At 37.5% G+C, this 14,298-nt stretch overlaps 1 protein-coding gene across 4 annotated transcripts in view; it reads left to right on the forward strand.

Annotated features, from left to right (window-relative positions):
• Positions 1-14,298, forward strand: part of LOC102781692 (uncharacterized) — a 120,733-nt gene that overhangs the window by 15,519 nt on the left and 90,916 nt on the right. For all 4 annotated transcript variants that reach the window (XM_087850676.1, XM_087850678.1, XM_087850680.1 and 1 more), the window contains exon 2: positions 3,062-3,261. In XM_087850676.1, the coding sequence (XP_087706802.1) occupies positions 3,072-3,261 (190 nt within the window). In that variant the 5' untranslated portion in view covers positions 3,062-3,071. The remainder of the gene's footprint in view (positions 1-3,061; positions 3,262-14,298) is intronic.

The raw sequence follows: 14,298 nt of genomic DNA on the forward strand, positions 1-14,298 counted from the left end.
TGATAATACAGATGTGTAGCACTGATGTTAAAGTTTATTCTAAGAGGGAACCCGCTGATTGTAGCCATCCTGTTGAAATAATGTTGTTTGTAAAAAAAGAAGAAAAAAAAAGAAAATGTGATTCACAGAATGTTTATTTGAATAGAAATAAATTTTCACATATTTTAAACTTAACTAACTGTCTCTGTTTCGTGCAACTTTCTTGTAGTTGCCCACTATATTTCAACATTGTAATAAAGTTCACAGGTATAGTAACTGTTGACTTTGCAGATTACATTTTTAGAAAACTACCTAAAAACAAACAGAATATATTATTCTGCATCTAAAATGATGAGCATGACCAGCTGTTAACTTTTGGAGTGCACCACTTTTACTAGTACTAGTACTACCTTAAGATAATGTTCTTTCATATGTATTATACATTGTGGGAAGAAATATTGAGAAATATATAAGCCAGATTCACTCTTCTTACAGCTCAGCTGTGATACAGTTATTACAGCTTATTCACTAGCCACTCATTAACTATGCATGCTGTAATGCACATTGGTTTTATCAGAGCTTTTTCATCTGAAAATATCTGCGTACTGCAGACATAAATAGACAAAAAGCAGCTTCAAACTGAGCAGAACTGCAGTCCTGTGATCATCTTTAGTGTTTTTATCATTGTTTTGAGTAATTCTCTGTAAGTAAATCTTCGTATTGAATCTAGAAATTATATACACTGTTACCTTCAAAACGTGAAGCTTTTCCATAATTGGGATTCCGGATAAGCTTCTGTATGGGTTGTATTTCCAGACACAAAACTTAATTGTTATTCTGTATAATTCTGTGTGTCAGTATTGATAAAAAAAAATGTCTGCTATTGTGAGTAACAACAGTAGATAGACAGATTCAATGAGGCAAAAAAAAAGCCCCCCCAAAGAACCCCAAGTCCAGGCCTCTGAATGTTCTGGCTTATGAAACCTGTCCAATGAAGCGATAAATATTGCAGTATAATACGCTAGGAGGGCAATGGAGGCTTCTATTTAGGGATAGTTCATTTTGAAAATTAGAATGATGGCATTATTGAGTACATCCTGATTGTGTTTGTGTGAGGAAGAGTCAGGAGGAATGTGTGACTGTGACACAAAGTACTTGGAATACTTGGAATGAGCACTTTTGGTAAAAATGTATGTTTATGAGAAAAATGAGAGGAGAGTGAAAGAATAAGACACTTGCGTGTGGATTAGCGCAACAGTGAAAACCAACAAGAGAAAACAAGACTGTTAAAGAACCCCAAAGTGACTCTCAGTTTGGGAATGTGTGTGGTGACCACTGTAAGGTGTCTGACCCCTGAAACAATGGCCTACAGTTCTTCTCAAGGCCTGCTAACACTCTACTGTATGTCCTCATCCTGGCTGCTGGCCACAGAGTGTCAGTGTGTGTGTGTTTGGTACAGTTGCAAGACAATGACAGCTTGTTTGCCGCGAGTGTGGATGGAGGGATAAACAGAAATAAAGAACAGGGAGAAAGAAGAGTTTGTAATAGGGTCATGCTGTCTAAGTGTTGGGCTGCAGTGTGTATTTGTGGGATTTAGAAAGTTGTAAGGGGTAATTTCTTAACTGAACATATTGATTTAAGTTATGTCAGGATGGAGTGCATTTCATTTTCTTATTTCCTTCCTTGATGCATCTTATTCCAGAAACGGTTTGTCAGTCAAAGTGTGCCTCTGTGTCATGGATTAGTTTGCATCGTATTTGCTTTTTATGCTGTACTGTATATTACCGCTCTACTTTTCTCCACATTGGAGCTTGCTGAACAGGTGCTTCAATTAAGCATTTAATTAAGCAGTATTCCTCATGATTCCTTCCAAATTAATACGATTCCCAGTAGGGCTTTTCATCGTTTTGATGGTCACTGTAGTGGCTATATTAATTTCTCAGAGTTCTCTCTTTCTCTTATATTTAATATAACCACACTACGGACGGACAAGCGCCTGTTTTTATGCATTGCTGTTAGCAACAATGACAGTAAACAATGACTTGTTTATTTTCCACATAAACCTTTCACAATAAAGCTCAAGATCCTGTTGAGACTTTTCAAAATAAACTGAATCACGTGAAAGAGTATGCAGAGTATTTACGGATGAGAAGTAAAAAAGAGCCGCCAGGTGCTAAAAAAATAAACCTTAGACTCAAAGGTTAGAACAGGCTTTTCCCCGCAGCACGCCGTGTAATAAATACTCACAAAGAAAACGGCGGCCGTTACAACTTATGTCTAAAAATTTATCGGTTAATGCATCGGTTAAAACACTCAACTCCAGCTACATGACGCCCAGCTGGAAACACTTCGCGCAAGTCGAACTGCCCGAGATTCACAGAATTTACAGAAAATGTTAAATCTTTGTGATTTATATCGTTAACGGGACGATAGATGTCTTATATGAGATTTTGGTCATATCGCACAGCCCTAATTCCCAGTTCCAGATGCACTGAAGCATCCCCACAGCATAATACTCCCACTAACATGTTTCACTGTGGGGACGGTGATCTTCATTCTTTCTTCGCAAATAAGTAACACATCTGTGCTTATAGTTTCATCTCATCATCAGTAATTCTTTTCTTTTTTTTCAACTCTGAACTGGTTGCTTTTGTTTTTGGCACGATGCTTTCTCAAGTAACAGTTCAGGCCCTTTGTGAAGCTTTTATATTGTGAGTAAAGATACTCCTCAGTTTTGACTAGATTTTTCAAGCTTTGAACATTTGAAAGGTGCTTAAAAAGAAGTAAATGGTTCAATAAAAAGGTCTGTTTTCAAGTTGCTTATTAATATTTACCCAGGTCATTTTTTCTGAAATATGCCTGCTACTTTCTGTAGATAGAAATAATTTACGTTTTCTAAAAAAGAAGTCATATGTTGAAAATCCATTGCTCTGTTAAAAAAAAGAACTTGGGAGATTTTTTCCTAAAAACTGCCTGATTAAGTTTATAAGTGTAGTGAGCAACATGGGCGCCCGACTAAAGGTGAAGAAAAATATCATTAAGCAAAAATTAATATAAGTAATTTTGTCCCTTTTCTCTCCAGTAACGGGACTATGGACCTGAGCCTGCGAGATGCTCTGGGTGGGGGTGGCGGTGGCGTCCAAGGTGGGGCCCCTGGTGATGCCCTTTTGAAGAGAGACTTTGTGGCTTCACTGGAGAAAGAGAGCTACGATGACAAAGTTGGGGAGACGGTCTCCAAGAGTGACTACCGACCCTTACTGGATGGAAAGGACACCAAGAGCGGTAAGTTGCTACAAGCATTTAAACATGGACATAGGGATTTTCTTCATGTGTTCTTCTGGCTGAATGGGTTGGTTGGTAACCCATTAGATATTTAGATATTTTGGCATCACTAGAGTTCAATTTAAGTTGTCTGCCTCACACTGGCATCCAGTTCACTCTGAAGAACTGAAAAACACAACCTGTATTTACCAGTTGGTTCTGTAGAATGAGCCATCAGTTGATGTGTGCTGGGATCAGCTGTTACTGCAACTAAGCTTGACTTCATGGCCTGCTTGAAATAACATTAGGCTTGCAGCGCTTTTAAAATGAGTTACATCTTATCAATCTGATGGTAAGTGATAGCTTAATAATGACGCTGTGTATTTTAAAGTCTACCACATATCTATATGATAATATATGTAATTTAATAGAAACAGAAAGGCAACATTATGGTACAGGACTCGGTGATTGGATTGTATGCTGCTTAGTTTTTTTGTCATGTTAGAAACACATCAGACAGGCTCCCACTGTCAATCTTTTTAAATCTTATCTTAAAACGCATTTTTATTTACTGGCTTTTAGTACAGCATAAGAGTTATTTGTTATTTTATAGGTATGTTGTATTCTTGTACAGTGTTTTTATTATGTATGTTGTATTCTTGTACAGCACTTTGGTCAACGCTCCTGTTGTAATTAAATGTACTATATAAATAATTAAACCAAACCAAACCTGATCACTTGAAGAACCTCTGGCACTCAGCGTGGATCCAACACTTACTATAATTCAGTTTGACACCATCCTTTTTTAGACAGTCCGTCTCTGGGTCAAAGTTCATTTTCAGACTTTACCTCTTAAAGAAACACAGAAGAAATAATTAGTTATAGAAATAGAAGAAATAATTTCCCAGGCTGCGTTGTATCCTTTGTGACTGCTAACATATTATTAACTTGACACCTTTTTGAAGATGATCGGTGAAAGAGTCACGTCAGATTTGTCCGAAGCTGTAGGAAAACATTAGTGTGGAGGCGGCTGGATCTCAGGGAAGTAATGTAGCACAGATAAAGTTCTGTTAACTGTTCATAATATCAGACAAAATGTGCTGAAAAAGTAAAGCAACTTGAAGCTGACTTGGCCTCAAAATGATAATTTGTCACACAAGCCTGTGATTCAAATGAAAATACCACCAAAGCAAGGTATGACATGACCATGTTAATCTTCCATAGACGTTGAGTTGATCAAAACTGGTGGAGTACAACTGTCCTGTTAGTTTGGCAATGTTTCCTGGCTTGCGGTACTATAATATGGAGAACTGAAGACATATCACTAGATGTTAAGAACGACAGGTGGACAGGGGAGGAGATTTCGATTGCTTTTTGCCAGCACAATGTGTCTGACACTGCTTGGTTACTGACTTTTAATAAATAAATAAATCTGAGATGCTTGTAAAAACGTGTATACAGCAACTGTTGCCTGAATATTTTTCTGTGATTCATTCCCTACATCATGGTAAATAAATACGGTAGCAGTAGTAGTGGTTTTAAAGTATACAAACATTGTCTATGAGGGCACAGTGGAGAGATAAGCTTTGAGGCTTGCCTTCCTTCCATAATTGAACCATAGAGAAATGAAAGAAGGAAATGTTAGAGCATCAAGGTTAAGAGCAAAGTAAAATGGATAGCTAACTACAGGGTGTGAGGAAGAGAACACTGGAGGAAGGACAGCAAAGGAGTCATCCAGTCTGCAGAGTTAAATAGAGAATACACAATAGCTTCATAGACACACAGAGACATGCATTATTATAGCCTTGAGAGAGGGATTTATCTAAATTTCAAGGTGGCTGATTTGTGCTAACAAGGGACTACAGCAGTATTTTAGTTCTGTTAAGTCTACATGTAGAGTCTATAGTCGCTGTGTGGGCCTGTACCAGTATCCAGGGTCCCTTTACAAGGTAGTTTTTTTCCCGTTTCAACTGGGAAATGCTGGGTATAAAAAGCAGAGCACTGCTAAAGCAAAGCTAACCATAACCACAGATTGTTGGGTAATGTTTGTATGTTTTACATACACCTGTGACATTTATTTATCTGTGGTATCACCGAGCACAGCATGTAGACCTACTGATAACTGTTCTGTACTCAGATTTGTTAAACTGTCAAATGGAAACAATGGTTATGGATATGTAGTGATACATTAGATGGTAGAGGTGGCCTCCTCAGGTCACATATTTGGCACTAGTTAGGAGGTCTCCTACAGCTGCTGCTCCCTCGTTCCTCTTTTTAAAAGAATGATGGAGAGGCTTTTCATAGAATTCGAGTTTACAGCTATTTGGTTAATGCTACCATGGGGCCAAGCTAAAGAGGTACTTGGAAACCAAACATCCATTAAGAGAGAAACTTAGCCTTCTTTAGACAAATGATTGGTATGAACCAGATCCAGCCAGATGGTTGGATAGTAGGAAGTAGCTATTTGCAAATAAATAAACAAAAAGAAATAAAGAATTAAGAATTTAATGCTGGGCCCCCAAATGGGCAATCAGAAATATGACCAAAACCAAAAAAAAGAAGAAACATTACCAAAACAAGAATTAACAATGTCACATAACATTGCACAGATATGAATTTAAAAAATGCCAGTGTATGTCCTTATTTTACATAATCACTTATTTCAGTTATATTTAGTTAGCATTTGTTTCACAGATTAATTGTCTATTTTTTAGATTTAGATTTAGATTTAGGGAATAATGAATCTAGTAACGAACCTCGTCCCCTATTCAGAATTGCATGCTGGCTGAAAAAAGAATAACAATAACATTTCACTAAATAATTTATTGTTAGTTGTCTTTTGCATGATAATGAAGATACTTCAGCATCATCATTAATTCACATATACTCACAGATTTTTCTTTAATTCAGAATGGTTTAAGTTCATATAAAACAGGGACAGCTCATGTTCCTCAGATTATACTCTACATATCCAGGCTATCGGGGATCTTCCTGGGACTGTGTGTCACTTTAAAGATTGCTTTAAAGTGTACATGACACTTTGGCTGACCCTGTCTAGACTGAAACTGGCTGTAGGACTGTCGGTCTTTTCTCTCAGGCTTGTTCTCTGCATTTTTTCATAGTTTCATTTTTATTTCACTTTCTCTTTCTCTCAGTTTCTGTTCCATCCCTCTTTCTTGTCTCTCTCCCTTCCTGTCATTGTCATGCTGTGTCGGTCCGGAGACAGTGCTGCCTTAGCATCATTGCCTTCACACACACACACACACATACTCACACAAAGCCATAATTAGCAGCCACCTTGAGGCACAGCATCATCCATCGAGTTGAAAGTGAACCTGTCTGGCTTTTAGTGTTTTACTTGCAATAATCCAGAGCTTTAAGGAGCCAAAATAATGCATAAACCCTAATCTATGGCACTAGTATGGCATGTTGGTAACTAAAGGACATATACTCGATCTTCCCCTTGCTCATACCCCCACACCCAACCCAGTACTGTATCTCTCTTTAGCAGAGTCAAGTGATGTCTTTTCACAGACATCTATACAGTCTGACCTTTGCAGCCAGAGGAGTTGTCCTCTGTTGGGTATGAGAAACAATGGAGTCTACCTCTAACAGGAGTTAACCTTGATGATATCAACATGGTTTGATGATTTATAAGCAGTTTATTATGTTAACATTTTAGTTTGCCTTGCACAATCAGTAGTCTGATACAAAACTCTTACTCTAACCCCCACAAACCAAGCCTAGTCAAGTGCTACAGGCAAACAGAATTATGACTGTCAGAATGAATGCTGCAAGAGTTGTGAAAAAGCTACATTTAATGTCTGTTTTAATGTATGTTAGGCCTGTAAATGGTAAGTAGAGTTGCTCTCAAAAATGAAAAATATGCATATGTTTAATGCAGTTTTTCCAGGCATAATTAGTGCACTACTAATATTTTAGCTTTTTTGGTATTTGCTTAATTCATAGGCTGGATGAAAGTATCGTTGACTTCATTTTTGTGAATAAAAAGTTATCTGCATGTTTCATTTGTCACATATCTGTCCCATTGTGGAAAAAGATACATTTGATATATGAAGCCAAAATTTTGCAGAAGTCACTGGAACATAAAATCTGTATTCAAGTTAGAGATGGTTGACCAGAAATGGTCTTAAAACTGTGATGAGTTGAGATGGAATTGCCCATGCATGAGATTCAATTTTTTCAATTCAATTCAATTGAAATGCAATTCAAACATTAGCTTCAAGGCATTATATATTGCAATGTAAAGTAACAGAGAGCAACCCCACCAATCAAAGGACCCCTTATGAGCAAGCATTTGGCAACATTGTGAAGGAAAAACTCCCTTTGAACAGGAAGTAACCTTCGGCCAAACCAAGCTAAGGGAAGGGCAGCTATCTGCCGTGACCGTTGGGGGGTGAGGGGAGGGAGACACAACGAGAACATCTAAGCATTGGTGACTATACGCAGTAGGCCTGTAGGTCATATGAGTGTTCCTGTCCAAAAGAGAGGATCATACTGTGTCTGAGAGCAGATGTTTTACCACAGGGGTTTCTCTGATGTTGTCATATCACAACTCCTCAAATGCATCAGACACACAAGTGAGACCTGAAATGTCCATTGGAGGCCGACTTTTTTCCATGCCTAATTGACTTGGAAAGAAAAGGCAATCTAAATACAAAAGTTGCACCCAAGTTAAAATAAGTTATTCATATGTTGATTTGCTGTTCGATGTTCCAGACTTCATTAATGACAAACCTGTCAGTAAACTGTTCAATTTGAGTTGCTCAGTCCAGTTGTTAGACTTTATTATACACTGCTGTCTTTTATAGAGTAAAAAGTAATCGAAATTGTGTAAAAATATTAGCAGTGCAATTTTCAGATATATAATAGTTTAAATTAAGGGTGGGTGGTATAAACGGTATATGGTAGAAACAATATGAATTTGGCCAGTGGTAGAGATTTTGACTATACCGCTCCACCGCGATAGCGTATGTTGATGGTGTCATCAAGCTGCGCCTGTTTTGGTTGAAAGTATCGCAGCGGCTGCAAACAATATCATCTGCAAATTATGCCGGGCGACAGTAATAGCGAAGAGACAAAGCATGTTTTGGAATATGAAGAAAGCCAAAAACTGCGCTTCCTCCACTTCCGTACTATTGATTCATTAATGTTGAATTCTCTCGCAGCTGCTCTATTCCCATGTTGTTGCAGTATATTAACGACTAACCTCGTATTGTGGATGGATTATCTCCCTAACCCTCAGGAACCCTCACGTTAACTTTTATCAAGTGGAAAAAAGTTGGCGTTCATCCTCCAGCTTCACTGTGTTTATGTTATGCTAACATAGCTGTGTCGCTAGCAATCACGTAGCACATCATTATATACCAGCTAGCCCAACTTCAGTAACCCTACAAACTTCACTGCTGTTTATTTTCTGTCTTCATTTGTGTTGGAAGTGACAGCAGAGCTGTACGTTTGAATTTTTCAGTCAATACATGCTATATCATGTTTAGGTGGAAACTAGCGAGCTAACTTCCTGTTAACTTCCTGCTAACTTCTAACTCCATTAAATTTAATAAATTCTGTTTTCATGGATTCCTGGATGTTAAACTTAATTGTTACACCTTGTAAAGCAGCAACTCTGATCATTTTATTAAAGATGAAAGAATTTAGACAGTTTTTAACTCTCAGTGATGCCGCAGTGTTCGTTTGACTTTGGACCCTGACTACGGTAGCCGTAATCCTCCAACAATCCATCAAGCGGTGCGGCTTCATAGCTTACCAAAGTCGTACTAAAACATTTTTTGACAGATTTTTGAGCGCCGTGTACCACATATAATCAGTTCGAGGTCAGTAAGCATAACCAGAATTCATACATTAGGTGCGAAAATTAAAGGATTTTAAGTGTGCCTTATAGTATGAAAATACGTTATACCGAAGAAAAGAATATATCGCGATATATATCATTACCACACATGCTTCAAATTATACCGCAATATGGATTTTAGGCCATATCACCCAGCCCTAGTTTCAATAGTAAAACAATTTAATAGTAAACACAATTAATCTGGTATTTAGAGTAGTAGTTCTCTGGAATTACAATTCAAAGACTACTTTCTTAAAGCAACTCGGTAACATAATTCATAAAGGGCATTGAAAGCTGTGCTCTTTGACCTGTTCATTAACAATAATTTTTACAACGGAATAAAAACATCTGTCTGCACTGATTACAGTGACTTTGGTTGCTTTTTGGTTGATCAGACTAATAATCTACATGGCAAAAAATCTGATTCTGGATCGTCAGTAGTAGCCAGGCCAGTCAGTAATTTGAGTGGTATACCAGAAAATACATTGCATTACATTTCCAAAAAGTAGAAGATTTCAAAGTTAGGAGTTTTTCTCCAGGAGGATTTATATCAGCACTTCTTCCAGTTTGGAGGAGCGCTTATTTGATAAGAGAAGAGGAAAGAGGAAAGAGCCAATATACAATCTGTCAAATGGACAAAAATGAACTCTAACAGCTGCCTTAATGTTATACAGGATAAAATACTGCTTTAACATGGTCAACATTAACAGAATAACACAACTTGACTGCAGTTCAAATACATTCTATATTAAGAGGAACTTGGTGAATCATTTTTACATAATGACTTGTTAGACTGGCACATTGACATCTCTAGGTGGATGGTGAAGACACGTCAGACACAATATCAATCAATGTCTCAGACATTGTCAGTCAGCTTCTGTTTTCTCTGCTTTTTTAACTGCATTGTTTTTTCCATGTCCTCCGATTTCTGTTATTCAGTAGTAGCAGGCGTTTACTCTTCCTTTGCTGTGCTCTTAATGTGGAAGTTGTAATGTCTGAGGCCTCAGCTGGGATGAAGGCCTTTAATACACCTTCTTGTAATATGAGCTGAATATGAAGCCAGGTGCTCATGTGTCCTCAATGTCACTGAGGACAGCATGTTTTCGTTCTGCCTCGTTTTTCATCCTCACATCTCATTTTACACAAACAGCACCTACTTTACTGCTTCAGAGTGGACTGAACACGAGTGGCCTTATCTCACTTTACACATAGCAGCGGAAAGATCAAGACCAGTACAATCAGAATTCTAATTTAAGAAAGAAAAACAGAGTATTAAGTGTAGTTCAAACAAATAAATATCATATATAATAAATAATTAAATAAATAATTATTATATTAAATTAAGATAATAATTATTATTATATTAAATTATTTAATTAATGATGCCTTAACACCAATTTCTTGTCATCTCCTCTCAACCAGGCACATGATAATTTACCAGTGCATAGTCATGACCCAGTGTGGAGTACTCTCAGCATTTGTTAAATCTAGATTTATACATATATATTAGGGCTGGGTATTGTCACTGATTTCTAGAATCGATTCAATTCCGATTCACAAGGTCCCGAATCGATTCGATCCACGATTCGATTTAATTAGATTAGATTCGATTCACTTCGATTTGAATCTGGGAAATTTTGACAGTCAGAAATATTATAATTCAGATCAGTACATTTACATATTTTTGTATCTATAAAAAGGAAGCTGACACACGCAAGACTTTGACACAAAGGCCTCTGCTGTGATGCTCACACCTGTGTGAGCATCACAGCAGAGGCCTTTGTGTCAAAGTAGCTGAAGATAAAACACAGAAACACAGAAAAACATGAAGGCAATTTTCCTGGCCTGGGATTTTATAAAAATATTCTGTACATCAAACACGAAAGAAAACCATTAATCAACACATGAACATTACCTCTGAAGTTACAGCGGTTTTATTAGAGACACGGCTAAGCGTTTTGCATTTTGCATAATTTTAAAAAGTTTAAATTTGTTCAGTATTGAACGGCAGAAATTAGGTTTTATTTTCGGAAGTATATAAAACGGAAAAAAAAAACGTCGGCCGACAGCGCTGTAAACAACGGTAGACGGTAGAAGCAAGTGAATAATGCAGAAAACAGAGAGAGAGAGAGCTGTGCATCGTGGTCGAAGCAAAAGAGTGAATACATGACGATGTTTATGTGAAGTGTAGTTTGGATCTTCTTTTGCTGCTGGTTCGGTCAATATTGTTTGGAGAGAGATCAAACTAACAGCTTTAGAATCAGCGCATAAAGGGCGTGAACACAAAGCGCGGACGCGCCGACAGATCAGAATCAGCGAGCTGTCGGCTTTCAGCCCCGACTGTGAGAAAGGCGACATCTAACTGATTCTGATCCGCGGGTTGCGCTGTGTTTAAGTCTTTGTGCAGAATCCGTGTTCCTGCTCACATTTACTGTCTTAGCTGTTTGGTGGTTGTTGAAATTTTGTGAGATTTCACCAGAGATTCTGGCATTTCGGGCAAAATAAATTTATATTAAAAAATCGATTCAGGATTTTAATGAATCGATTTTACGTTATCCAAGCCAGAATCGATTTTAATTGATAAATTGATTATAAAAACCCACCCCCAATATATGTACTCTTTCAAGTCTAATGTTTGACACATCAGGAGTTATACAGTTAAAAGAAGTCATCTGGACCTTCTGCAACATGTGCACTGTACGCTAAAGTAGCTTTGCATGATTCGTGGTTCAAAATAATCCTTACTTCATGTTCTGACCTACAGTAGCATCCTCTCCACTGTGCTGCAACATAAGCCCACTGTAAGTACAAAATACTTTCACAGTGATGAGACTAAAAGTCATACAGAAACATCCTCGCTTGAGGATCAATAAGCTATTGAATCATGGGGTACACTTAGTTTACACACCGCTTCTACATTTTGTTCAGTAAATAAAAACATGATGTAATATATCATGTGTTGTTTGTCTGATGTTGCATTTAAAGTAAGGTGATTTTTTAAATTAAAACCTGTATATTCTTTTTACCATGACTGTTTTCATGCAGCAATAACAAGAGATTAAAAGCAGTTTATTATGTATCTTTTAGGCCTGACCTTGTCACAGTTATTGTACTAATTGTGTATGTTTCATCGTTTGTAAGCACAAATATAAACTCATCAGGAAGGCCAGCTCTGTTCTGGGATGCACCCTGGACCCAGTACAGGTGGTGGGAGACAGAAGGACTCTGGCCAAAATAACATCTCTGATGGTCAGAGTTTCCCACCCCATGCATGTAGATGTTGCTGAACTGCAGAGCTCCTTCAGTGACAGACTGCTGCATCCTAGATGCATGAAGGAGCGTTTGTGCAGGTCCTTCCTCCCTGCAGCTGTCAGACTGTACAATCAGAACTGCTCCCAACAAACACAGATGTTTACATCAGCGCTGTAACTGCAATAAGTTAGTTAATTAACCAATTCGCACTACAACCTGGTTTGCCTCTTACATGTAATTATTTTTATTTAATTTAATAACTGTACAGTACTCTCTGTTTATAGTAACCATTGTCCTTAATGTAAATATGTAAGAAAAATTGTGTATGTTTCTGTTCCGTGTCCTGTGTACTGTTTGTTTGTATATTTGTCTTTTTGGCTGCTGTTACAACCAAATTTCCCCTTGTGGGACAATTAAAGGATTATTCTATTCTATATCTAAAACCACTTTATAGAAAAACATTACAAACTCTGAGTAATGAGCTGCCAATGTCTTCTCTGTAATTTTTTAGTCTTTTTTTCTGTGGAAGTAAAATTTCTTTGTAGTGTTGCTTTTTTTTATTTCTTTGGTAGTTAAACGTCTTTACACTGAATGAAAGGGGAACAATTTGGAGGTGTTTTATTGAAATGATTTATTAATTGTAATTTTACTGTTCCGGCCCAATTTAGGATTAAACTGTACTGAATGTGTATAGTGACTTTAACAGCAGAGTGAAGTTTACCTTACTGTGGGCTCATGGTGTAACACAATGGAAGGAAGCTACTGCAGTCAACTCATGTTTTTATCAAGCTGGGATGTGGCTGTGTTTGTTGAGGCATACTAACGCACCCCTGCAGGAGTATGCTTTTACTGTATGTGTGGTATCACAGTACAGGGGAGGGAGAGAGGAGTGACCTTCTTGGAATATTGTGTGTGTTTGTGTGTGCCCGTGTAAAAAGAAAACACCCAGTGAGAATGTGCGTTTGCATTTGAGGCGTTTTGCATTCCTGAGTGCATGCATTTGTATGTGTGTGTGTGTTGTGCTACGGGACCTTGAGGTCATATATGACTGCAGTACAGTGGAGGAGCAAAAGCAGCAGTGAGGTCATCGCACACACCTTGGCTGTCACTGTCAATAATAGGGATGTGTGTGTGCTGAGTTCAGCTTATCTGTTGAAGTGAATATGACATAAGCGAAGCTTTTACAGCACTTCTGGAAATGGCTGATTGACTGACAGCTGAGCAAATGTGACATCCTAAAGCCACCAAGACAGGCAGAGCAGTTTTCAAACTCAGATGGCTTTTACTGCAAACTTTGAGCTCTGTTAATAATAATAATAATAATAGTAATAATATTAAGAATTATTTTAAAAAAAATGAATAAAAGAGAAAAAGTCAAACTAGAATTTGCTTATTACAACTTGGCTCTAAATTAAAATAATTAAATTGTGCTCCACAAGGTATTTTCTGACACATGGGGGCATAGTGAGATCTATAGCAATATATACGCTTTATTTATCACCAAAACTTTGGTGACTATTAATCAACCAAAACATGAATAACAAGCAAACTTAATAATAGAAATAAAATAATTTCAGATTCAGTTCTCACCATTCGGTTTCAGTTCTACAAGTCAATTTCAGTTCCAAAATTCAGTTTTTTGGGACTTACATCCGGTTCAAGAGTAATCGACCACAGATTAATAGAACTACGTTTTACTAGCGGACCGAAAGTGTTACTGACGGGAATCTACAGCGTCTTGAACTGAATTAAGACTTCAGAAGTCATTCGTCATGTCCAATGACCAGCGGATAAACTCTCAGGGCCCTCTCAGAGCCCTGACAGGGTACAAGAAACTATTTTGTGCAACTTTTTTGTATTTTCAGTTTTGAGGGATACGCCTCTTAAATTTCTCTAACCAGAAATATATGTTAAAAAAACAAAAACGATTTTCAATG

Source organism: Neolamprologus brichardi, chromosome 14, assembly GCF_056152115.1.
Source record: "Neolamprologus brichardi isolate AB-2024 chromosome 14, ASM5615211v1, whole genome shotgun sequence".
Lineage (NCBI taxonomy): Eukaryota > Metazoa > Chordata > Actinopteri > Cichliformes > Cichlidae > Neolamprologus > Neolamprologus brichardi.